The 26,625-nt window shown below is 47.3% G+C and overlaps 1 protein-coding gene across 1 annotated transcript; it reads left to right on the top strand.

Annotated features, from left to right (window-relative positions):
- Window positions 1-1,411: 1,411 nt before the first annotated feature.
- On the top strand, window positions 1,412-25,575 carry LOC119951993 (zinc finger protein 229-like). The gene is made up of 2 exons (XM_038775443.1): window positions 1,412-1,953; window positions 23,749-25,575. The coding sequence occupies exon 2, from the start codon at window positions 23,853-23,855 to the stop codon at window positions 25,317-25,319; it is 1,467 nt and encodes a 488-aa protein (XP_038631371.1). The 5' UTR covers window positions 1,412-1,953; window positions 23,749-23,852; the 3' UTR covers window positions 25,320-25,575.
- The last annotated feature ends 1,050 nt before the right edge of the window (window positions 25,576-26,625 follow it).

The raw sequence follows: 26,625 nt of genomic DNA on the forward strand, positions 1-26,625 counted from the left end.
ACATTACAATCAGTAATCAATTACTTGGCTGTGAAATCTCTACTGCTGCTCAGATCCCTGAACTTTAATGGTGATTGCATCTTGAACAGGGTTACACTTGGACATGTGTCAGTGCCAATTTACATTCGCACATTTGACCTATTAACAACCACAAAAAAAGCACCAGAGAACAGAAGTCTGTAGAACTTCCTTGCAGGCAACTAGCAAAACCTGAGCGTTTCAGTGGTTTTTTTAAGTTGTCATTAAAATTCATGAGAAATCTTCATGGTTTGTTCTCAAAAACCACTGGCTTATCAATTTTCAGTTAATTTTTTAAGTCGGTTCACTGATTCAGCACCAGTTCTGAAAATGCAACAGGTCTAAAATGAAAACGTGTCTCTTCATGCTATCAGAACTCTTTTAGAATTCCTGAGCATTTTGTTTTTATTTCAGATTTGTTTGTGTTTTCTCTCTTCTGTGGATGAGAATGTAGAACTTGTTGCCAAAAAGGATTAGATTCAAATCTGAGCTCAACTCTCAATTCATGAGCTGAATATGAAATTGGATTCACTTGGTCATCTGGTTAACATGGCAGCAGGCGCATCTGTTGAAGATAATAATAATAAATCGCTTATTGTCACAAGTGGGCTTCTATTAATAACTTTTACCTGCTAAGACTCCTGTGTTCACACCCATGTGGGCAGCATGGTAGCATATAGGTTTAGCACAGGGTTAAATCACTGGCTTTGAAAGCAGACCAAGGCAGGCTAACAGCACGGTTCAATTCCCGTACCAGCCTCCCCGAACAGGTGCTGGAATGTGGCGACTAGGGGCTTTTCACAGTAACTTCATTTGAAGCCTACTTGTGACAATAAGTGATTTTAATTTCATTTCATAGTGGTGAGCACTGGCTTCACAGCACCAGGGTCCCAGGTTCGATTTCTGGCTTGGGTCACTGTGTGGGGTCTGTATATTCTCCGTGTCTGCGTGGGTTTCCTCTGGTGCTCCAGTTTCTTCCCAGTCCAAAGATCTGCAGGGTTAGGTGGATTGGCCATGCACGTGCCCAAAATAGGTTAGGTGGGGTTACAGGGATAGGGTGGACTTGTGGGAATTGGTAGGGTGCTCCATCCAAGAGCTGGTGCAGTCTCGATGGGCTGAATGGCCTCTTTCTGCACTGTAAATTCTATGACTTGTTCTGTTATTAATTACATCCAGCACAGAACTGTGGTAGACCCGTGCACTTTGTTATATCACTTACTGAATTATTGTTATCGTGTTCATAATCGGATCGCAAAACTAAATAATATTGGCTGCAACAATATTGGGTACCAATGGCGGAGCTCCAACGCAGCATAGTTGGTTCCGCACATTCCCATTACGGAGCGTGGTCAGAGCATGCGCCCGGTGATTTCCTGCGCATGCGCAGTGCTGGTTTGTGAGCGGAGTTGTGGATGACAAAATGGCGGCTGCAGCAAAATAACAGTTAGTAGGTAGACAGGAAGAATGGAGCTTGCGGAGTGGGCATGGAAGCTTTATAAACACTCGGTGCAGGCCACAGACCCTGAATCAGAAACTACCGGCCTCACGGCTACAGCAAACAGACCAGCACTGGCGGGATCTCTCCCTCTGCTCGGCACGGAATCTCTCCCTCTGTGCAGCAGCGCGCATGCGCGGTCGCCTGTTCCAAGCAGCAGGAGGAGACAATATTGAGAATTTCTATCCTGTACCGATGGATTTTGGAAACTCTTTACAGGGGATTAGAAGGGGCGGATTTACACACACAAATCTTAAACGAATATACATTTTATCGCTTCTCGATTTCTATCCTGGACTGAGACTGATGGATTGTTCTATAAACTCCTTCTTACAGGATATTAGGAGAGGATTTTTAGACGGAAAACTCAAACCAAGAATCACATCAAATTCTGACAGTCACTTGATTTATCAGGACCCAGATATTCTCAGCCTCTGAATGTAAGTATTGAGGTCCCAGATCATTAGCACTCACGGTGTAATATTTCTTCTTCACTTCATCCTTCTGACTTTTCTAAGAACTAAATTTGGGTCTGCATTTCTTGTATGATCAGTGTATGGAAACCTCTTTTCTTTTATCAGCCGTATCTAACATTAAACTAATGTGGCAGAGGGAAGGAAGTAAAACGAGGTCAGAAACAAAAGGCAGTAAGGGGAAATGTGTAAGGCAGCGAAGACATTGTCAAAAATCAAAAAGGGCGACAGTACAAGGTACAGTGACTGAGGGGAGCTCAGCGTATAGGCCCAGTAATACTAAAAGGAATAAAATGGTAAGTAAAAACAAATGGTAAGCGATGCAGCAGGTTGTTACATGAAGATATGGGTTCTACGACAAGGAAAATTAGGAGAAAAGTTAAGAGGAAATATAACTTAGGAGAGGTTACTGATCAAGGTGTTAAGATTCAAAACAGAGATATTAAAGCCAACATAAGTGTACTTTACCTGAATGCTCGTAGTATTTGGAATAAGGTAAATGAGCTGATGGCGCAAATCATCCTGAATGACAATGATTTAGTGGCCATTACTGAAACATGGTTAAAGGATGGTCACGACTGGGAGTTAAATATCCGAGGGTATCAAACTATTCGGAAGGACAGAGTGGATGGTAAAGGAGGTGGTGTAGCTCTGTTATTTAAGGATGACATCCGGGCAATAGTAATGGATGACATCGATGCTATGGAGGATAAGGTTGAATCCATCTGGTTGGAAATCAGGAATAGTAAGGCAAAAAAGTCACTGATAGGAGTAGTCTATAGGCCACCAAATAGTAACGTTATGGTGGGGCAGGCAATAAACAAAGAAATAACTGATGCATGTAGAAATGGTACAGCAGTTATCATGGGGGATTTTAATCTACATGTCGATTGGTTTAACCAGGTCAGTCAAGGCAGCCTTGAATGTATCCGCGATAGTTTCCCAGAACAGCATGTTATGGAAACTACGAGGGAAACAGCGGTCCTAGATCTGGTCCTGTGTAATGAGACAGGGTTGATTAATGATCTCATAGTTAGGGATTCTCTCGGAAGGAGTGATCACAATATGGTGGAACTTAAAATACAGATGGAGGGTGAGAAGGTAAAAATCAAACACTAGTGTTTTGTTCTTAAACAAAGGAGATTACAATGGGATGAGAGAACAACTGGGAGCAAAGACTTTATGGTGAAACAGTTGAGGAACAGTGGAGAACCTTTCAAGCAATTTTTCACAGTGCTCAGCAAAGGTTTATACCAACAAAAAGGAAGGACGGTAGAAAGAGGGAAAACCGACCATGGATATCTAAGGAAATAAGGGATTTCCTTCAAATTGAAGGAAAAAGCAGACAAAGTGGCAAAGATTAGTGGGAAACTAGAGGACTGGGAAATCTTTAGGGGGCAACAGAAAGCTACTAAAAAAGCTATAAAGAAGAGTAAGATAGATTATGAGAGTAAACTTGCTCAGAATATAAAAACAGATAGCAAAAGTTTCTACAAATATATAAAACAAAAAAGAGTGGCTAAGGTAAATATTGGTCCTTTAGAGGATGTGAAGGGAGATTTAATAATGGGAGATGAGGAAATGGCTGAGGAACTGAACAGGTTTTTTGGGTCGGTCTTCACAGTGGAAGACACAAATAACATGCCAGTAATTGATAGAAATGAGGTTATGACAATGAAGAACTTGAGATGATTGTTATCACTGAGGAGGTAGTGATGGGCAACCTAATGGGGCTGAAGATAGACAAGTCTCCGGGCCCTGATGGAATGCATCCCAGAGTGCTAAAAGAGATGGCTAGGGAAATTGCAAATGCACTAATGATAATTTACCAAAATTCACTAGACTCTGGGGTGGTCCCGGCGGATTGAAAATTAGCAAACGTGACACCACTGTTTAAAAAAGGACGTAGGCTGAAAGTGGGTAATTATAGGCCAGTGAGCTTAACTTCGGTTGTAGGGAAGATGCTGGAATCTATCATCAAGGAAGAAATTGCGAGGCATCTGGATAGAAATTGTCCCATTGGGCAGATGCAGCATGGGTTCATAAAGGGCAGGTCGTGCCTAACTAATTTAGTGGAATATTTTGAGGACATTACCAGTGCGGTAGATAACGGGGAGCCAATGCATGTGGTATATCTGGATTTCCAGAAAGCCTTTGGCAAGGTGCCACACAAAAATTTCCTGCATGAGATGAAGATGCATGGCATTAAGCGTAAAGTAGTAGCATGGATAGAGGATTGGTTAATTAATAGAAAGCAAAGAGTGGAGATTAATGGGCGTTTCTCTGGTTGGCAATCAGTGGCTAGTGGTATCCCTCAGGGATCAGTGTTGGGGCCACAATTGTTCACAATTTACATAGATGATTTGGAGTTGAGGACCAAGGGCAATGTATCCAAGTTTGAAGATGACACTAAGATGAGTGGTAAAGCGAAAAGTGCAGAGGATACTGGAAGTCTGCACAGGGATTTGGATAGGTTAAGTGAATGGGCTCGGGTCTGGCAGTTGGAATACAATGTTGACAAATGTGAGGTTATCCATTTTTGTAGGAATAACAGCAAATGGAATTATTATTTAAATGATAAAATATTGAAACATGCTGCTGTGCAGAGAGACCTGGATGTGCTAGTGCATGAGTCGCAAAACGTTGGTTTACAGGTGCAACAGGTGATTAAGAAGGTAAATGGAATGTTGTCCTTCATTGCTAGAGGGATGGAGTTTAAGACTAGGGAGGTTATGCTGCAATTGTATAAGGCGTTAGTGAGGCCACACCTGGAGTATTGTGTTCAGTTTTGGTCTCCTTACCTGAGAAAGGATGTACTGGCACTGGAGGGTGTGCAGAGGAGATTCGCTAGGTTAATCCCAGAGTTGAAGGGGTTGGGAGTACGAGGAGAGGTTGAGTAGACTGGGACTGTACTCGTTGGAATTTAGAAGGATGAGGGGGGACTCTTTTAGAAACATATAAAATTATGAAGGGAATAGATAGGAGAGATGCGGGCAGGTTGTTCCCACTGGAAGGTGAAAGCAGAACTAGGGGGCAGAGCCTCAAAATAAGGGGAAGTAGATTTTGGACTGGGTTTAGGGGAACTTCTTCACCCAAAGGGTTGTGAATCTATGGAATTTCTTGCCCAGTGAAGCGGTTGAGGCTCCTTCATTAAATGTTTTTAAGATAAAGATAGATAGTTTTTTGAAGAATAAAGGGATTAAGGGTTATGGTGGGAAAGTGGAGCTGAGTCCACAAAAGATTAGCCACAATCTCATTGAATGGCGGAGCAGTCTCGAAGGGGCAGGTGCCTTCTGCTCCTAGTTCTTATGTTCTTATGCCCTAAGACTTATAAACATGTACACCTCAATCAAAGTTTCCCTCAGTCCCCTTTGCTCCAAGGAGAACAAGCTTGTTTCCTCTGACCTAACCTGACAGCTAAAATTCCACCTCCCTTGAACCATTCTGGTAAATCTCCTCTGCACCTGCTTAAGAACCCTCCTATCTTCATAATAAGAACATAAGAGTTAAGAGCAGAATTAGGCCATTCAGCGCATCCATCTGCTCTGCCATTCGATCATAAGACCATAAGACATAGGACTGGAAGTAAGGCCATTCGGCCCATCGAGTCCACTCCACCATTCAATCATGGTTGATTTCAACTCCATTTACCCGCTCTCTCCCCATAGCCCTTAATTCCTCGAGAAATCAAGAATTTATCAATTTCTGTCTTAAAGACACTCAATGTCCCGGCCTCCACCACCCTCTGTGGCAATGAATTCCACAGACCTACCACTCTCTGGCTGAAGAAATTTCTCCTCATCTCTGTTCTAAAGTGACTCCCTTTTATTCTAAGGCTGTGCCCCCGCGTCCTAGTCTCCCCTGCTAATGGAAACAACTTCCCTACGTCCATCCTATCCAAGCCATTCATTATCTTGTACGTTTCTATTAGATCTCCCCTCAACCTCTTAAACTCCAATGAATATAATCCCACGATCCTCAGACGTTCATCGTATGTTAGGCCTACCATTCCTGGGATCATCCGTGTGAATCTCCGCTGGACCCGCTCCAGTGCCAGTATGTCCTTCCTGAGGTATGGGGCCCAAAATTTCTCTCAGTATTCTAAATGGGGCCTAACTAGTGCTTTATAAAGCCTCAGAAGTACATCCCTGCTTTTATATTCCAAGCCTCTTGAGATAAATGACAACATTACATTTGCTTTCTTAATTACGGACTCAACCTGCAAGTTTACCTTTAGAGAATCCTGGACTAGGACTCCCAAGTCCCTTTGCACTTTAGCATTATGAATTTTGTCACCGTTTAGAAAATAGTCCATGCCTCTATTCTTTTTTCCAAAGTGCAAGACCTCGCACTTGCCCACGTTGAATTTCATCAGCCACTTCTTGGACCATTCTCCTAAACTGTCTAAATCTTTCTGCAGCCTCCCCACCTCCTCAATACTACCTGCCCCTCCACCTATCTTTGTATCATCGGCAAACTTGGCCAGAATGCCCCCAGTCCCGTCTGCCTCTAATACCATGGGCCCTTATTTTACTCAGGAGTCTCCCGTGAGGCACCTTGTCAAAGGCCTTTTGGAAGTCAAGATAGATAACATCCATTGGCTCTCCTTGGTCTAACCTATTTGTTATCTCTTCAAAGAACTCTAACAGGTTTGTCAGGCACGACCTCCCCTTACTAAATCCATGCTGATTTGTCCTAATCCGACCCTGCACTTCCAAGAATTTAGAAATCTCATCCTTAACGATGGATTCTAGAATTTTGCCAACAACCGAGGTTAGGCTAATTGGCCTATAATTTTCCATCTTTTTTCTTGTTCCCGTCTTGAACAGGGGGGTTACAACAGCGATTTTCCAATCCTCTGGGACTTTCCCTGATTCCAGTGACTTTTGAAAGATCATAACTAACGGCTCCACTATTTCTTCAGCTATCTCCTTTAGAACTCTAGGATGTAGCCCATCTGGGCCCGGAGATTTATCAATTTTCAGACCTTTTAGTTTCTCTAGCACCTTCTCCTTTGTGATGGCAACCATATTCAACTCTGCCCCCTGACTTTCCTGAATTGTTGGGATATTACTCATGTCTTCTACTGTGAAGACTGACGCAAAGTACTTATTAAGTTCCTCAGCTATTTCCTTGTCTCCCATCACTAGATTACCAGCGTCATTTTGGAGCGGCCCAATGTCTACTTTTGCCTCCCGTTTGTTTTTAATGTATTTAAAGAAACTTTTACTATCATTCCTAATGTTACTGGCTAGCCTACCTTCATATTTGATCCTCTCCACTTCCGGTGGCTGTGATGGATCAGTCAGCCACACATTTGGGAGCTCCCGTTTTAAAGAGATTTTTCGGCTCTTTTGAGAGCCCAAAACGGAAATTTTTCGACGTCTCCCGGTGGGGGAAGGTGTGCTGAACGACTTTCCCTGCAGTCCATGACTCGAACTCGGAGTGGAAAGGGGGAAAAAACAGCAGCAGCTCCTCAGAAAAAACGGGGGAAGGGATCCAAGATGGCCGCCGACAGAGCTCCAGAGGAATGGAGACTCTGGGCCCAGGAACAACAAACTGATCTCCTGCGCTGCTTTAAAGAATTCAAGGATGAAGTACTGAGCTCTCTGCAGGAAACAAACAGAAGGCTGTCAGAGATTCAGTCCACCCAGGGTGCTGCCATCAAGAAGTTGCAGACGCAGGCCATTGAACGAGAGGAGGAGGCCGTGGTCCTCGTGAGTAAGGTGGAGGGGCACGAAGCACTCCACAAGAAGTGGCAGGAACGCTTTGAGGAGCTGGATCACCGCATGAGGCGGAAAAACCTGAGGATCTTGGGCCTTGCAGAGGGGCTGGAGGGATCGGACCTGACAGCCTATGTGGCTGTAATGCTGAGTTCGCTAGTGGGGGCCGGATCTCTCCATCTGCCCTTGGAGCTGGAGGGAGTGCACAGGGTGCTGGCCAGGAGGCCCAAGGAAGATGAACCCCCGCGTGCGGTGCTGGTGAGGTTCCACCGGTTCAGTGATCGGGAGTGCGTGCTGCGCTGGGCCAAGAAGGTGAAGAGCAGCAATTGGGAGAATGGGGTAGTGCGGATCTACCAGGACTGGAGTGCGGAGGTGGCTAAGCGGCGGTCCGGATTTAATCGGACGAAAGAGGTGCTTTATAGAAAAAAGATAAAGTTCGGAATGTTGCCGCCCACGCGCCTGTGGGTAACTTATTCAGACCGGCATTATTATTTCGATTCCCCGGAGGAGGCGTGGGCCTTCGTGCGGACGGAGAAACTGGACTTGAACTAGGGGTTGGGGGTTGCGAGGTCGGCTGTAAGATATTAGTGCTGGATTCTGCTGTTGCTGTGTTCTCTTTTTCTTCTGTTGTTTTCTTCTTGTTTTAGTACTTTTGCAATTTTGATATGGTTATTTACGGAGGGGTTGTTCTGCTATGTTTTTGTTTTTGTGCTGTGGGACATTGTCTGGGCTGTGTATCTTGAGGGGAGGGTCGGGGGGGGTATGTTGTATTCTATGCCGGAGTGGGGGTATTGAGTGGGGCTGATATTTGGGAGCTGCGTCAGAAGGGTGTGGTGGGGCAGTGCAAAAGCGCGGGCTTTCCTCTGGTTTCCCGTGCTGTGGGGCTGGGGGGTGGAGATGGTGACGGGGGAGGCGGGGCCTTAACTGGTTCTTCCCCGCGCTGGAGCGGTGCCAGGAGGAGGGATAGATTGGGGGATGATCCCACTTCGGGAGGGGTCGGGCTATTGGCGGGAGTTTCCGGGGTCAGCAGAAGTTAGCTGACCCACGGAAGTACAATGGAGGACGGTTCGCGGCTGGGAGGGTTCCTAGCCTGGGGGGGAAGGGAGGGGGGGAAAGGGGAATACCGGGTTGCTGCTGGTAGGGTCAAGAAGGAGCTGGTGGGGGCTGGGGGGACAGAGGTGAGGGGTTGTCGCTATGGGGACGGGGTCGAGCAGGGGGTGCTGGCCTGGGGCGGGCAGTCAACGGGCTATGGCTAGCCGACGGGGGAGGGGGGCGGGACGCCCTCTGATCCGGTTGGTCACCTGGAATGTGAGAGGGTTGAATGGGCCGGTGAAGCGGTCGAGGGTACTGGCTCACCTGAAGGGGCTAAAGGCGGATGTGGCAATGCTCAGGAGACCCACCTGAGGGTGGCGGACCAGGTCCGCCTGAGGAAGGGATGGGTGGGGCAGGTTTTCCACTCGGGGTTGGATGTGAGGAACCGGGGAGTGGCGATTCTGGTGGGGAAAAATGTGTTGTTTGAGGCATCGGAGGTGGTGGCGGATAAGGGGGGTAGGTATGTGATGGTTAGGGGCAGGCTACAAGGAGAGAAGGTGGTACTGGCTAGTGTGTATGCCCCAAATTGGGACGATGCGGGCTTTATGAGGCGTATGTTGGGACGGATCCCGGATCTGGAGGCGGGAGGTCTGATCATAGGGGGGGACTTTAATACGGTGTTGGATCCTTCACTGGATCGGTCCAGCTCTAGGACGGGTAGGAGGCCGGCGGCGGCCAAGGTACTGAGAGGGTTTATGGACCAGATGGGTGGGGTGGATCCATGGAGGTTTGTAAGGCCGAGGGCACGCGAGTACTCTTTCTTCTCCCACGTACATAGGGTCTACTCTCGGATAGATTTCTTCGTGGTGAGTAGGGGACTGATTCCGAGAGTGGAGGAGGCCGAGTATTCGGCCATTGCAATCTCCGACCACGCTCCGCATTGGATAGAGTTGGAGATGGGAGAGGTGCGAGACCAACGTCCGTTGTGGCGGTTGGATGTGGGGTTGTTGGCGGAGGAGGAGGTGTGTAGGAGGGTCCGGGCAAATATTGAGGGGTACCTTGAGGTGAATGATACGGGGGATGTTCAGGTGGGGATGGTCTGGGAAGCCCTGAAGGCAGTAATTCGTGGGGAGCTGATATCCATCCGGGCACACAGCGAGAGGAGCGAGAGGAGTGAGAGGGATAGACTGGTGGGAAAGCTGCTGGAGGTGGACAGGAGGTATGCAGAGGCACCAGAGGAGGGACTGTTGGGAGAGAGGCGCAGCCTGCAGGCTAAATTTGATTTGCTGACCACTAGAAAGGCGGAGGCACAGTGGAGGAAGGCACAAGGGGCAGTGTACGAACATGGTGAAAAGGCGAGTAGGATGCTGGCTCATCAGCTGCGTAAGCGGGATGCGGCTAAGGAGATTGCTGGAGTGAGAGATAAGAGTGGGAATGTGGTGCGGAAGGGGGTAGAGGTGAATGAGGTCTTCAAGGATTTTTACGGGGAACTGTACCGGTCGGAGCCAACGGGGGAGAGGAGGGGAATGGAGAGGTTCCTTGACGGGCTTTCTTTCCCGAAGGTGCAGGAGGAGAAGGTGGAGGGGTTGGGTGCGCCGATTGAGCTGGAGGAGCTAGTTAAGGGGATCGGGCAGATGCAGTCAGGGAAGGCACCGGGGCCGGATGGGTTCCCGGTGGAATTTTATAAAAAGTTTGTGGATCTAGTGGGCCCCTTGCTGGTGCGAACACTCAATGAAGCGTGGGAGGGGGGGACTTTGCCCCCGACGATGTCACGGGCGCTGATCTCGTTAATTTTAAAGAAGGACAAGGACCCCCAGCAGTGTGGTTCATACAGGCCCATATCTCTCCTCAACGTGGACGCTAAGGTGCTGGCAAAAATCCTGGCCACCAGGATAGAGGACTGTGTGCCAGGGGTTGTGCACGAGGACCAGACAGGTTTTGTGAAGGGAAGGCAGCTGAACACGAATGTGCGGAGATTGCTGAATGTCATTATGATGCCGGCGATTGAGGGGGAGGCAGAGATAGTGGTGGCACTGGATGCGGAGAAGGCCTTCGATAGAGTGGAGTGGGGGTACCTATGGGAGGTGTTGGGGAGGTTTGGATTTGGTGAAGGGTTCATTAGATGGGTAAGGCTGTTATATGAGGCCCCGATGGCGTGCGTGGCTACGAATAGGAGGAGGTCGGAGTACTTCCGGCTTTACCGAGGGACCAGGCAGGGTTGCCCCTTGTCCCCTTTGTTGTTTGCACTGGCAATCGAGCCGCTGGCGATGGCATTGAGAGATTCAGAGAGGTGGAGAGGCTTGGTGCGAGGTGGAGAGGAACATAGGGTGTCGTTGTATGCCGACGACCTGTTACTGTATGTGGCGGACCCGGTGGGAGGGATGCCGGGAGTGATGGAGTTACTAGCCGAGTTTGGGACCTTCTCAGGTTATAAATTAAACTTAGGCAAGAGCGAGGTGTTTGTGGTGCACCCTGGAGACCAGGAGGAAGGAATTGGTAGGCTCCCGCTTAGGCGGGCAGGGGAGAGCTTTAGGTACCTGGGGGTGCAAGTGGCCAGGGACTGGGGGACTCTCCACAAGCATAACTTTACCAGGCTGGTAGATCAGATGGAGGAGGAGTTCAGGAGGTGGGACATGCTGCCATTGTCGTTGGCGGGGAGGGTGCAGTCCGTCAAAATGACAGTGCTTCCGAGGTTCTTGTTCCTTTTTCAGTGCCTGCCCATATTTATCCCCAGGGCCTTCTTTAGGAGAGTGACTAGCAGTATTCTGAGTTTTGTGTGGGCACATGGGACTCCGAGAGTGAGGAGGGTGTTCCTGGAGCGAGGAAGGGATGGAGGTGGGCTGGCACTGCCCAACCTTCTGGGTACTATTGGGCAGCCAATGTGTCAATGGTGCGTAAATGGGTGATGGAGGGGGGAGGGGCGGCGTGGAAAAGAATGGAGATGGCGTCATGTAGAGGTACGAGCCTGGGTGCCATGGTAACGGCACCGTTGCCGCTCTCCCCTAAGAGGTTTACCACGAGCCCGGTGGTGGCGGCGACCCTAAGAATCTGGGAACAATGGAGACGGCATCGGGGGGAAACAGGGGGCTCGATGGAGGCTCCACTGGGTGGCAACCATCGGTTCATCCCGGGGAACACGGATGGGGGATTCAGGGGGTGGCAAAGGGCGGGCATCAGCAAATTGAGGGACCTGTTTATTGGCGGGAGGTTTGCGGGCCTGGGGGAACTGGAAGATAAATTTGGCCTTCCCCAGGGGAACATGTTCAGATACCTGCAGGTAAAGGCGTTTGCTAGGCGACAGGTAGAGGGATTCCCTTTGCTTCCCTCGAAGGGGGCGATGGACAGAGTGCTTTCGGGGGTGTGGGTAGGAGAGGGGAAGGTGTCTGACATCTATAAGGTAATGCAGGAGGTGGAGGAGTCGTCAGTGGAGGAGCTGAAGGCTAAATGGGAGGAGGAACTCGGGGAGCAGATAGAGGACGGGACTTGGGCGGATGCCTTGGAGAGAGTCAAATCTTCCTCCTCATGTGCGAGGCTTAGTCTCATCCAATTTAAGGTGCTGCACCGGGCCCACATGTCTGGGACTAGGATGAGTAGGTTCTTCGGGGGTGAGGACAGGTGCACCAGATGTTCGGGGAGTCCTGCGAACCACGCCCACATGTTCTGGGCATGCCCAGCACTGGAAGAATTCTGGAAGGGGGTGGCGGGGACGGTGTCGAGGGTGGTTGGATCCAGGGTCAAACCAGGGTGGGGACTCGCGATTTTTGGAGTTGCGGTAGAGCCGGGAGTGCAGGAGGCGAAAGAGGCCGGTGTCCTGGCCTTTGCGTCCCTAGTAGCCCGTCGAAGGATTCTGTTACAATGGAAGGATGCAAGGCCCCCAAGCGTGGAGACCTGGATCAGTGACATGGCGGGATTTATAAAATTGGAAAAGGTCAAATTTGCCCTGAGAGGATCAATACAAGGGTTCTATAAACGATGGCAGCCTTTTTTGGACTTCCTGGCTCAGAGATAGGTAACTGGGTCAATAGCAGCAGCAACCCGGGGGGGGGGGTGCATTATTGTAGTGTTTATTCTGTAACTTTATAGTGTGTTAATATGCGTTGTTGTTAAAATGCTGGGTTGTTCATGGGGATGGGGCGAATGTATATGATTGTTAATATTATTGTTATTTTCGGTATTTTACTAAGGTGCGTCAATGTTGTATAAAATCAAAATTTCTCAATAAAAATGATTTAAAAAAAAAAAAATATTTGATCCTCTCCTTCCTTATTTCTCTCTTTGTTATCCTCTGTTTGTTTTTGTAGCCTTCCCAATCTTCTGACTTCCCACTACTCTTTGCCACATTATAGGCTCTCTCTTTTGCCTTGATGCATTCCCTGACTTCCTTTGTCAGTCATGGCTGCCTAATCCTCCCTCTGATAACCTTTCTTTTCTTTGGGATGAACCTCTGCACTGTGTCCTCAATTACTCCCAGAAACTCCTGCCATTGCTGTTCTACTGTCTTTCCCACTAGGCTCTGCTTCCGGTCGATTTTCGTCAGTTCCTCCCTCATGCGCCTGTAATTATCTTTATTTAACTGTAAAACCTTTACATCTGATTCTACCTTCTTTCTTTCAAATTGCAGACTGAATTCTACCATATTATGATCACTGCTTCCTAAGTGTTCCCTTACTTTAAGATCTTTTATCAATTCTGGCTCATTACATAACACTAAGTCCAGAATAGCCTGTTCCCTCGTGGGCTCCATCACAAGCTGTTCCAAAAAGCCATCCTGTAAACATTCAATGAATTCCCTTTCTTTGGGTCCACTGGCAACATTATTTACCCAGTCCACCTGCATATTGAAGTCCCCCATGATCACTGAGACCTTGCCTTTCTGACATGCCCTTTCTATTTCGTGGTGCATTTTGTGCCCCTGGTCCTGACCACTGTCAGGAGGCCTGTGCATAACTCCCATTATGGTTTTTTTGCCTTTGTGGTTCCTCAACTCTACCCACACAGACTCCACATCGTCTGACCCTATGTCGTTTAGTGCTATTGATTTAATATCATTTCTAATTAACAAGGCAACCCCGCCCCCTCTACCCACCTCTCTGTCTTTTCGATAGGTTGTAAATCCCTGGATGTTTAACTGCCAGTCCTGAACCCCCTGCAACCACGTCTCTGTGATGCCTACCACATCATACCTGCCAGTCACAATCTGGGCCACAAGCTCATCTACCTTGTTCCGTACACTGCGGGCATTTAAATATAGCACCTTTAATTCCCTATTGACTGTCCCTTTTTGTTTTCTTAGTGTGGTGGTTTACCTCCTCTGAACGGCTCCCGAAACTGGACCTCGATCCCCGGGTTAAAGTGAGTTTTTATACTCACCCAGAGACTGCTCCTCCTCCTCTGAACGGCTCCCGAAACTAGGCCTCGATCCCCGGGTTAAAGTGCGTTTTTATACTCACCCAGAGACTGCTCCTCCTCCTCTGAATGGCTCCTGAAACTAGGCCTCGATCCCCGGGTTAAAGTGAGTTTTTATACTCACCCAGAGATTGCTCCTCCTCCTCTGAACGGCTGAAACTAGGCCAACGGACAGAACTTTTTTTTTTGGTTAGAGGAGGAGGAGGATGGGTGGGAGACACTACGTAAGTAGTGTTTCAGGTAAAGCTGTCACTCGAGAACAGCCCCTTCACAAACCACCTTCAACTTACGCTGACTGCACTGCACGTATGCAAATGTCCCCGGAACAGCCAATCAGAAGCTCTGCTCTGCTGCCCTCTGCCTGATGAAACATGACTGATATGTTTCTCATCCCCATTCCTCTAGCTTCTCCCCATAACCCCGATCCCCTTATTAAAGAAGAACCCATCTATCTCTGTCTTAAAGACACTCAGTGACTTGTCCTCCACAGCCTTATGCGACAATAAGTTCCATAGATTCACCACCTCTGGCTGAAGAAATTCCTCCACATCTGTTTTAAAGGATCATCCCTTCAGTTTAAGGCTGTGCTCTCGGGTTCTAGTTTCTCCTCCTGGTGGAAACATCCTCTCCTCTCAGTATTATGTAAGTTTCAATTAGATCCTCCATTATCCTTTTACATTCCATCAAGAACAAACCCTCAGTTGCTTCTCATTTGACAGATCCTTCATTCTGGGAATCATTCTTTTGAACCTCCTCTGGACCTTCTGCAAGGCCACCACATCTTTCCTTAGATACGGGACCCAAAACTGTTCACAATATTCCAAATGGTGTCTGACCAGAGACTTATGCAACCTTATGCAATGCTCCTGTATTCTAGCCCTCTTGACATGAATGCTGACATTGCATTTGCCTTCCTAACTGCCAACTGAACCTTTATGTTAATCTTAAGAGAATCCTGAATTAGGACTCCAAAATCCCTTGGTGCTTCAGATTTCTGAAGCCTTTCTCTATTTAGAAAATAGTTTATGTCTCTATTCTTCTGACCAAAGTGCATAACCTCACACTTTTCCACATTGTATTCCATGTGCCATTTCTTTGCCCACTCTCCCAGCCTATCCAAGTCCTTTTTCAGACTCCCCGTCTCCTCAACACTACCTTTCCCTCTCCTTAACTTTGTATCATCTGCAAACCTAGCAACAATGAAAATGAAATGAAAATCATTTACTGTCACGAGTAGGCTTTAATTAAGTTACTGTGAAAAGCCCCTAGTCGCCACATTCCGGCGCCTATTCGGGGAGGCTGGTACGGGAACAGGCGCCGGAATGTGGCGACTAGGGGTTTTCACAGTAACTCAATGCCCTCAGTTCCTTCTTCCAGATCGTTAATATACATCATTAATGTGTGGTGCCTACTGGTTTGCACAGACCCAGATGGGGTCTGTGACATCATCACACATCGACAATTGCACAGTGACATCATTCCTCCTCCCCCCCTTCCAGGGCATTTCCTCAACAGGGAAGGTTTTAGAACGTAGAAAAATACAGCACAGAACAGACCCTTTGGCCCATGATGTTGTGCTGAACCTTTGTCCTAGATTAATCATAGATTATCACAGAATTTACAGTGCAAAAGGAGGCCATTCGGCCCATCGAGTCTGCACCAGCTCTTGGAAAGAGCACCCTACCCAAGGTCAACACCTCCACCCTATCCCCATAACCAGTAACCCCACCCAACACTAAGGGCAATTTTGGACACTAAGGGCAATTTATCATGGCCAATCCACCTAACCTGCACATCTTTGGACTGTGGTAGGAAACCGGAGCACCTGAAGGAAACCCACGCACACACGGGGAGGGTGTGCAGACTCCGCACAGACAGTGACCCAAGCCGGAATCGAACCTGGGACCCTGGAGCTGTGAAGCAATTGTGCTATCCAAAATGCTACCCTGCTGCCCTTAAGGACAAATTAATCTACACTCCATTTTTCTACCGTAATCCATATACCTATCCAATAGCCGCTTGAAGGTCCATAAGACCATAAGACAGGAGTGGAAGTAAGGCCATTCGGCCCATCGAGTCCACTCCGCCATTCAATCATGGCTGATGGGCATTTCAACTCCACCTACCAGAATTCTCCCCGTAGCCCTTAATTCCTCGCTACATCAAGAATTTATCTATCTCTGCCTTGAAGCCATTTAGCGTCCCGGCCTCCACTGCACTCCGCGGCAATGAATTCCACAGGCCCACCACTCTCTGGCTGAAGAAATGTCTCCGCATTTCTGTTCTGAATTTACCCCCTCTAATTCTAAGGCTGTGCCCACGGGTCCTCGTCTCCTCGCCTAACGGAAACAGTTTCTTTGCGTCCACCCTTTCTAAGCCATGTATTATCTTGTAAGTTTCTATTAGATCTCCCCTTAACCTTCTAAACTCCAATGAATACAATCCCAGGATCCTCAGCCGTTCATCATATGTTAGACCCGCCATTCCAGGGATCATCCGTGTGAATCTCCGCTGGACACGCTCCAGTGCCAGTATGTCCTTCCTGAGATGTGGGGCCCAAAACTGGACACAGTACTCCAAATGGGGCCTAACCAGAGCCTTATAAAGGCTCAGTAGCACATCGCTGCTTTTATATTCCAACCCTCTTGAGATAAATGACAACATTGCATTCGCTTTCTTAATCACAGATTCAACCTGCATGTTTACCTTTAGGGAATCCTCGACTAGCACTCCCAGATCCCTTTGTACTTTGGCATTATGAATTTTCTCACCGTTTAGAAAGTAGTCTATGCTTGGATTCTTTTTTCCAAAGTGCAAGACCTCACATTTTCTCACGTTGAATTGCATCAGCCATTTCCTGCACCACTCTCCCAAACTGTCTAGATCCTTCTGCAGCCTCCCCACTTCCTCAGCACTACCTGCCTGACCACCTAACTTCGTATCATCGGCAAACTTTGCTAGAATGCCCCCAGTCCCTTCATCCAGATCATTAATATATATGGTGAACAGCTGCGGCCCCAACACTGAACCCTGTGGGACACCGCTGGTCACCGGCTGCCATTCCGAAAAAGAACCTTTTATCCCAACTCTCTGCCTTCTGTCAGACAGCCAATCCTCAACCCATGCCAGTAGCTCACCTCGAACACCATGGGCCCTCACCTTACTCAGCAGCCTCCTGTGTGGCACCTTATCAAAGGCCTTTTGGAAATCCAGATAGACCACGTCCACTGGGTTTCCCTGGTCTAACCTACTTGTCACCTCCTCAAAGAATTCTAACAGGTTCGTCAGGCACGACCTCCCCTTACTAAATCCATGTTGACTTGTTCTAATCCGACCCTGCTCTTCCAAGAATTTAGAAATCTCATCCTCAACGATCGATTCTAGAATTTTACCAACAACCGAGGTTAGGCTAATTGGCCTATAATTTTCCATCTTTTGTCTTGATCCTTTCTTGAACAAGGGGGTTACAACAGCGATCTTCCAATCGTCCGGGACTTTCCCTGACTCCAGTGATTTTTGAAAGATCTCAACCAACGCTTCCGCTATTTCTTCAGCCACCTCTCTCAGAACTCTAGGGTGTAGCCCATCGGGGCCAGGAGATTTGTCAATTTTAAGACCTTTTAGCTTTTTTAGCACCATCTCTTTTGTAATGGCAACCATACTCAACTCAGCCCCCTGACCCTCTATAATTTTTGGGATATTACTCATGTCTTCCACTGTGAAGACAGACGCAAAGTACTTATTAAGTTCTCCAGCCATTTCCTCGTCTCCCATCACTAGCCTTCCGGAATCAGTTTGAATTGGCCCAATGTCTACTTTGGCCTGTCGTTTGTTTCTTATGTATTGAAAGAAACTTTTACTATCATTTCTTATATTACTGGCTAGCCTGCCTTCATATTTGATCCTCTCCTTCCTTATTTGTCTCTTTGTTAACCTCTGTTTGTTTTTGTAGCCTTCCCAATCTTCTGATTTCCCAGTGCTTTTGGCCACTTTATAGGATCTCTCTTTCTCTTTGATACATTTCCTGACCTCCTTTGTCAGCCATGGTTGTCTAATCCCTCCCCGGATAATCTTTCTTTTCTTGGGGATGAACCTCTGTACAGTGTCCTCAATTATGCATACAAACTCCTGCCATTTTTGCTCTGCTGTCTTCCCCACTAGGGTCTGCTTCCAGTCGATTTTCGCCAGTTCCTCTCTCATGCCCTCGTAATTACCTTTATTTAACTGTAACACCATTACATCCGATTTTGCCTTCTCTCTTTCAAACTGCAGACTGAACTCAACCATATTATGATCGCTGCTTCCTAAGTGTTCCCTTACTTTAAGATCTTTTATAAAGTCTGGTTCATTACATAGCACTAGGTCCAGAATAGCCTGCTCCCTTGTGGGCTCCATGACAAGCTGTTCCAAAAAGCCATCTTGTAAGCATTCCATGAATTCCTTTTCTTTGGATCCACTGGCTACGTTATTTACCCAATCCACCTGCATATTGAAGTCCCCCATGATCACCGTGACCGTGCCTTTCTGACATGCCTTTTCTATTTCCCGGTACATGTTGCGCCCCTGGTCCTGACCACTATTAGGAGGTCTGTACATAACTCCCATTATAGTCCCTAATGTTTCCGACTCAACTACTTCCACAGGCAATGCATTCCTTGCCCCCACCACCATCTGGGTAAAGAACCTACCTCTGACATCCCCCCGATATCTTCCACCATTCACCTTAAATTTATGTCCTCTTGTAATGGTTTGTTCCACCCGGGGGAATGTCAACTCTATCTGTTCCCCTGATCATCTTATAAACCTCTATCTAGTCACCCCTCATCCTTCTCCGTTCTAATGAGAAAGAGCCTAGCACCCTCAACCTTTCCTGCACCCTCAACCTTTCCTCGTAAGACCTACTCTCCATTCCAGGCAACATCCTGGTAAATCTCCTTTGCACCATTTCCAAAGCTTCCACATCCTTCCTAAAATGAGGCAACCAGAACTGCACACAATACTCCAAATGTGGCCGTACCAAGATTTTGTACAGCTGCATCATCACCTCACGGCTTTTAAATTCAATCCCTCTGCTAATGAACGCTAGCACACCATAAGCCTTCTTCACAGCTCTATCCACTTGAGTGGCAACTTTCAAAGATTTTTGAACATAGACCCCAAGATCTCTCTGCTCCTCCACATTGCCAAGAACCCTACCGTTAACCCTGTATTCCACATTCATATTTGTCCTTCCAAAATGGACAACCTCACACTTTTCATGGTTAAACTCCATCTGCCACTTCTGAGCCCAGCTCTGCATCCTATCTATGTCTCTTTGCAGCCGACAACAGCCCTCGTCACTATCCACAACTCCACCAATCTTTGTATCGTCTGAAAATTTACTGACCCACCCTTCAACTCCCTCATCCAAGTCATTAATGAAAATCACAAACAGCAGAGAACCCAGAACTGATCCCTGTGGTACGCCACTGGTAACTGGGCCCCAGGCTGAATATTTGCCATCCACCACCACTCTCTGACTTCTATTGGTTTGCTAGTTCGTTATCCAACTGGCCAAATTTCCCACTATCCCATGCCTCCTTACTTTCTGCATAAGCCTACCATGGGGAATACTTATTAAATGTACACTACATCCTCTGCTTTACCTTCATCCACATGCTTGTCACCTCCTCAAAGAATTCAATAAGACTTGTAAGACAAGACCTACCCCTCACAAATCCGTGCTGACTATCCCTAATCAAGCAGTGTCTTTCCAGATGCTCAGAAATCCTATCCCTCAGTACCCTTTCCATTACTTTGCCTACCACCGAAGTAAGACTAACTGGCCTGTAATTCCCAGGGTTATCCCTTTTCACTTTTTTGAACAGGGGCACGACATTCGCCACTCTCCAATCCCCTGGTACCACCCCTGTTGACAGTGAGGACAAAAAGATCATTGCTAATGGCTCTGCAATTTCATCTCTTGCTTCCCATAGAATCCTTGGATATATCCCGTCAGGCCCGGGGGACTAGTCTATCCTCACGTTTTTCAAAATGCCCAACACATCTTCCTTCCTAACAAGTATCTCCTCGAACTTACCAGTCTGTTTCACACTGTCCTCTCCAACAATATGGCCCCTCCCATTTGTTAAAACTGAAGAAAAGTACTCGTTCAAGACCTCTCCTATCTCTTCAGACTCAATACACAATCTCCCGCTACTGTCCTTGATCGGACCTACCCTCGCTCTCGTCATTCTCATATTTCTCACATATGTGTAAAAGGCCTTGGGGTTTTCCTTGATCCTACCCGCCAAAGATTTTTCATGCCCTCTCTTAGCTCTCCTAATCCCTTTCTTGAGTTCTCTCCTGACTATCTTGTATCCCTCCAGTGCCCTGTCTGAACCTTGTTTCCTGAGCCTTACATAAGTCTCTTTCTTCCTCTTAACAAGACATTCAACCGCTCTTGTCAACCATGGTTTTCTCACGCGACCATCTCTTCCCTGCCTGACAGGGACATACATATCAAGGACATGTAGTACCTGTTCCTTGAACAAGTTCCACATTTCACTTGTGTCCTTCCCTGACAGCCTATGTTCCCAACTTATGCACTTCAATTCTTGTCTGACAGCATCGTATTTACCCTTCCCCCAATTGTAAACCTTGCCCTGTTGCACGCACCTATCCCTCTCCATTACTAAAGTGAAATTCACAGAATTGTGGTCACTGTCTCCAAAATGCTCCCTCACTAACAAATCTATCACTTGCCCTGGTTTATTACCAAGTACCAAATCCAATATGGCCTCCCCTCTGGAGAGACAATCTACATACTGTTTTAGAAAAGCTTCCTGGACACACTGCACAAACACCACCCCATCCAAACTATTTGATCTAAAGAGTTTCCACTCAATGTTTGGGAAGTTGAAGTCACCCATGACTACTACCCTGTGACTTCTGCACCTTTCCAAAATCTGTTTCCCAATCTGTCCACCACATCTCTGCTGCTATTGGGGGGCCTACAGAAAACTCCCAACAAGGTGACTGCGCCTTTCCTATTTCTGACTTCAACCCATACTACCTCAGTAGGCAGATCCTCCTCGAACTGCCTTTCTGCAGCTGTTATACTATCTCTAATTAACAATGCCCCCCCCCCCCCCCACCTCTTTTACCATCCTCCCTAATCTTATTGAAACATCTGTAACCAAGGACCTCCAACAACCATTTCTGCCCCTCCTCTATCCAAGTTTCCGTGATGGCCACCACATCGTAGTCCCAAGTACCGATCCATGCCTTAAGTTCACCCACCTTATTCCCGATGCTTCTTGCGTTGAAGTATACACACTTCAACACATCTCCGTGCCTGCAAGTACTCTCCTTTGTCAGTGTTCCCTTCCCCACTGCCTCACTACACGCTTTGGCGTCCTGAATATCGGCTACCTTAGTTGCTGGACAACAAATCCGGTTCCCATTCCCCTGCCAAATTAGTTTAAACCCTCCCGAAGAGTACTAGAAAACCTCCCTCCCAGGATATTGGTGCCCTCTGGTTCAGATGCAATCCGTCCTGCTTGTACAGGTCCCACCTTCCCCAGAATTATTTTACTTCCTCTATCGCTAATAACTATTTTTGTGACATTTGCGAACTGTGTCTAAATGAGGTTTCCACTGCTGCCCATAACCTGACCATGTGCTACTGATTTACCAACAATGGGAAATGTAAAGAGGAGATAGACAGACTTTTAATAAGTAATGGGTTGAAGGGTAATGGAGAATGGGCAGGAAAGTGGAGTTGAAGCCAAGATGATATTAGGCCACAGGTCAGCCATGATCTCATTAAATGGCAGGACAGGCTCAAGGGGCTGAAATGGCCCATGCCTGCCTAGTTCTTATATTCTTTGTCATCCCACAATATGTTTCATAGTCGGGATTGTTTTGCCTACGCTATAGTCCATTTCTCTTTTTCTTCTGATTTAATACTAACATCAAATTCAGCCCCATTTTTATTTCCCAGAATTGATTCTGTATACACTGAAATGTTAAGCCTGTTTCTCTCCCGCAGATACTGGAGTGGATTTCAGTTTATTGTCACGTGTACCGAGGTACAGTGAAAAGTATTGTTCTGCGTACAGTCCAGGCAGATTGTTCCATACATGAAAAAATATAGGACATACATAAATACACAATGTAAATACATAGACACAGATATCAGGTGAACCATACGGAGTGTAATACTACACAGTAGACAAGATCCGTGGATAAATCAGTTCAATCCATAAGAGAGTCATTCGGGAGTCTGGTATTAGCGGGGAAGAAGCTGTTTTTGAATCTATTAGTGTGTGTTCTCAGAATTTTGTATCTTCTGCCTGATGGAAGAGGTTGGAAGAGAGAATAACCCGGGTGTGAGGGGTCTTTGATTATGCAACCGCTTTCCCAAGGCAGCAGGAGGTGTAGGCAGAATCAGTGGACGGGAGGCGGGTTTGGGTGATGGACTGGGCTGTGTTCACAACTGTCTGCAGTTTTCAACTGTCTTGAGCCGAGCAGTTGCCATGACAGGCTGTGATGCAGCCAGAGAGGATGATTTCTATGATGCATCTGTAAAAATTGGTAATAGTCAATGCGGACATGCTGAATTTCCTTAGTTTCCTGAGAAAGAATAGGCTCTGTTGTGCTTTTTTAGTCGACGTGGTCGAACCAGGACAGATTGTTGGTGTTGTGCACACCTATGAATTTGAAACCTTCAATCATCTCCACCTTGGTTCCTTTGATGCAGACAGGGGGTGTACGATACTTCACTTCCTGAAGTCAATGTCTAGCTCCTTAGTTTCGCTGACATTGAGGGAGATATTGTTGTCAATACTGTAATCTGACTCATAGTTGTTCGAGATCCGACCCACGACAATGTAGTGTCATCAGCAAACGTGCAGGTGGAGTTGGAACCAAATTGTGCCACACAGTCGTGTGTGTGTAAGGAGTACAGTGGGGGGCTAAGTACGCAGCCTGCAGGACCACAGTATTGGGGATTTCCGGGGATGAGGTGTTGCTGTTTATCCTTGTGGTCAATGGGTCAGGAAGTTGAGGATTCAGTTGCAGAGGGAGGAGCCAAGTCCTAGGTTTTGGAGTTTTGATATGAGCGTGGCTGGGATTATGGTGTTGAAGGTGGAGCTGTAATCAATAAATAGGAGTCTGATGTAGGAGTCCTTGTTGTTGAGATGCTCCAGGGATGAGTGTCGGGCCAGGGAGATGGCGTCTGCTGTGGACCGGTTGTGGCGGTGTGCATCTTGTAGTGGTCAAGGTGTCCTGGGAGTATGGAATTGATATGTCTCATGACCAACCTCTCGAATTACCGCGCGACCCAATTCTCCTGCTTCATGAACTTTTCTCTCTCCTCTATTTATCTCTCCCCCTCTCCCATCCATAGAAGCTAGAGTCTGTAGATACAGTGGGGGCAGGTTCCCTTCCCTGAAGGACATTAGTATTTTTACAACATTCCAGCTGTTTTCCTGGTCACTTTTTCCCAGTGCCGGCCCCACAAATTACCAGATTCATTCAGCTCAATTTCACAGCCTGTCTTTGTGTTTTTGTGGGTTCTCTCTCACTCCCTTTTTTCTGTTTTAAACCAATTTCACAGAGTATTAGAAGGGGAGGACTGGCAATCAAGAAACTGATATCAAACATCACATCAGGATCTGACAGAGTTTTTCAATTTGTCGTAACCTGAATCAGTTATTGAGCATGGAAGGAAAGAACATCATCCACAGTGGGGAGAAGCCATGGAGATGTAGGGATTGTGGGAAGGGATTCAATTACCCATCAGAGCTGGAAATTCATCGACGCAGTCACACTGGGGAAAGACCATTCACCTGCTCTGAGTGTGGGAAGGGATTCACTCAGTCATCTACCCTGCTGACACACCAGCGAGTGCACACTGACAAGAGACCATTTAAATGTTCAGACTGCAGGAAATGCTATAAAAATTCCAGGAACCTGATGTCCCATCAATGGGTTCATACTGGCGAGAGACCGTTCAGATGCTCTCACTGTGGGACTGGGTTCAGGCGATCATCGCAACTCACTGAACACCAGCGAATTCACACTAGGGAGAAACCGTTCACCTGCTCCGTGTGTGGGAAGAAATTCCTGTATTCATCCAAGTTGCTGACACACCAGTGCACCCTCACTGGGGAGAGGCCATTCAGCTGCTCCAAGTGTGGAAAGGGATTCATTTCATCCTCACACCTGATTGCACACCAGCAGGTTCACAGTGACGAGAGACCTTTTAAATGTCCTGATTGTGGGAAGTGCTATAAGAGGTTCTGGGAATTGATGTCCCATCAACGCGTTCACACTGATGAGACACCATTCAGATGCTCTCAATGTGAGACTGGGTTCATTACATCATCTGACCTCATTAAACATCAGCGCACTCACAGTGACGAGAGACCGTTCAGGTGTCCTGACTGTGGGACTGGGTTCAGGCGATCAACTCATCTCATCGTACACCAGAGAACGCACACTGGGGAAAGACCATTCACCTGCCCTCAGTGTGGAAAGGGATTCATTCAGTCATCCAACCTGCTGACACACCAGCTAATTCACACTCAGAAAAGGATGTTCACCTGCTCTGAGTGTGGGAAGGGCTTTACTCAATCACGATATCTGCTCAGACACCAGCGAATTCACACTGACGAGAGACCTTTTGCCTGCTCCAAGTGTGGGAAGGGATTCACTGATTCTTTCATTCTGCTGAATCACCAGCGGGTTCACATTGATGAGAGGCCTTTTAAATGTCCCGACTGCGGAAAATGCTACAAAAGTTCTGGTAACCTGATTATCCATCGGCGAGTTCACACTGACGAGAGACCTTTTACTTGTCCAGATTGCGGGAAGTGCTTTAAAAGTTCCAGGAATCTGATATCCCATCAACATGTTCACACTGATGCGAGACCATTCAGGTGCTCTCAGTGTGGGACTGGGTTCAGGCGATCATCTCAGCTCACTAAACATCAAAAAGCTCACAATGAGGAGAGGAAATTCACTTGCTCCGAGTGTGGGAAAGGATTCACTCGGCCATCCCATCTGCTGAGGCATCAGCGAATTCACACTGGTGAGAGACCATTCACCTGCTCCAAGTGTGGGAAGGGATTCACTCAGACATCCAACCTGCTGAAACACCAGCGAGTTCACAAGGAACAACATTGATTGGATTTTACTATTCCTTGAATCCAGGGTTTAACTATTGTGAAGTGTTTTTGCTGATGTTAATAAAGTTCAGCCCAGTTCACAATGACGAGAGGAGGCTCACTTGCTCTGAGTATGGGAAGGAATTCACTCGGCCATCCCATCTGCTGAGACACGAGCGAATTCACATCGGGGAGAAACCAATCATCTGTCCCCAGTGTGGGAAGCAGTTAATTTTCTGGATATAGTCAAATAAATCGGCTTTGTGTTAAATCCACTCTGTGTTGAGTCTTTTTAATATCACGCACAAGTTGATCCTTTTGAAGGGCTCTCCCTCTCCCCTGACTCCTCCATCCTCACTTCCAACAACCAGTGTGAGGAGCTCATGGAGCTCCTTTGTCATTAAGATTGGGACAATCCGACCAGCTGCCTCTGCTGCTTCCCTCCCTTCCACTAGCTCACCGGGACAAACTGTCTCTAATGTTCCCCTGTCTCAAGTCTGAACATGCTTCTTTCTCTAGTTTCTCTGTGACCTCCCCTCAGGTGGGTTTCCTTTTGTCTCTCCAGATGGGACAATTGTACGATCAGTTGAAGCCTCGACTAGGCACACAACACAGACCCCAGACTGAGACCTGGAGTTGACAATGTGGGCAAGGGTAGCTGAGCAGTTAAGAATTGTGAGGGATGGGACTGTTGTGAGAGGGTGGGTGAGAATTGTGACAACAAGAATGGTGGATGCGGTCATTTGTTTCACCATTGCATCTCCTGCCAACGTAAAATGACCTCAAATACTGTTTTATATATGCACACTTGTTCACACATTGGCAGAAATCCAATAACAAATGTTGTCCTTTCAGTTGTGTCGGCCTGCTTTTAAATTATGAAACATCATTGTAAACTGATGAGACATGATCAATGAAAGGGCGCCACGGTGGCGCAATGGTTAGCACTGCTGTCGAGGTCCCAGGTTCGATCCCGGCCCCGGGTCATTCGATTTTGCACATTCTCCCCATGTCTGGTGGATCTCACCCCCACAACCCAAAGATGTGCAGGGTAGCAGGGGCTGGTTTAGCTCACTCAGCTAAATTGCTGGCTTTTAAAGCTGACCAAGCAAGCCAGCAGCACGGTTCGATTCCCGTACCAGCCTCCCCGGACAGGCGCCGGAATGTGGCGACTAGGGGCTTTTCACAGTAACTTCATTGAAGCCTACTCGTGACAATAAGCGATTTTCATTTTTTTTCATAGTTGGGTTGACCACGCTAAATTGCCCCTTAATTGAGAAAACAAATTGGGTAATCTAACTTTATTTTTAAAAAAGGATCAATGA

Source organism: Scyliorhinus canicula, chromosome 17, assembly GCF_902713615.1.
Source record: "Scyliorhinus canicula chromosome 17, sScyCan1.1, whole genome shotgun sequence".
Taxonomy (NCBI): Eukaryota; Metazoa; Chordata; class Chondrichthyes; order Carcharhiniformes; family Scyliorhinidae; genus Scyliorhinus; species Scyliorhinus canicula.

Coding starts and splice junctions, on each gene's coding strand:
- LOC119951993 (XM_038775443.1), top strand. CDS start 23,853: ATGGAAGGAAAGAACATCATCCACAGTGGGGAGAAGCCATGGAGATGT.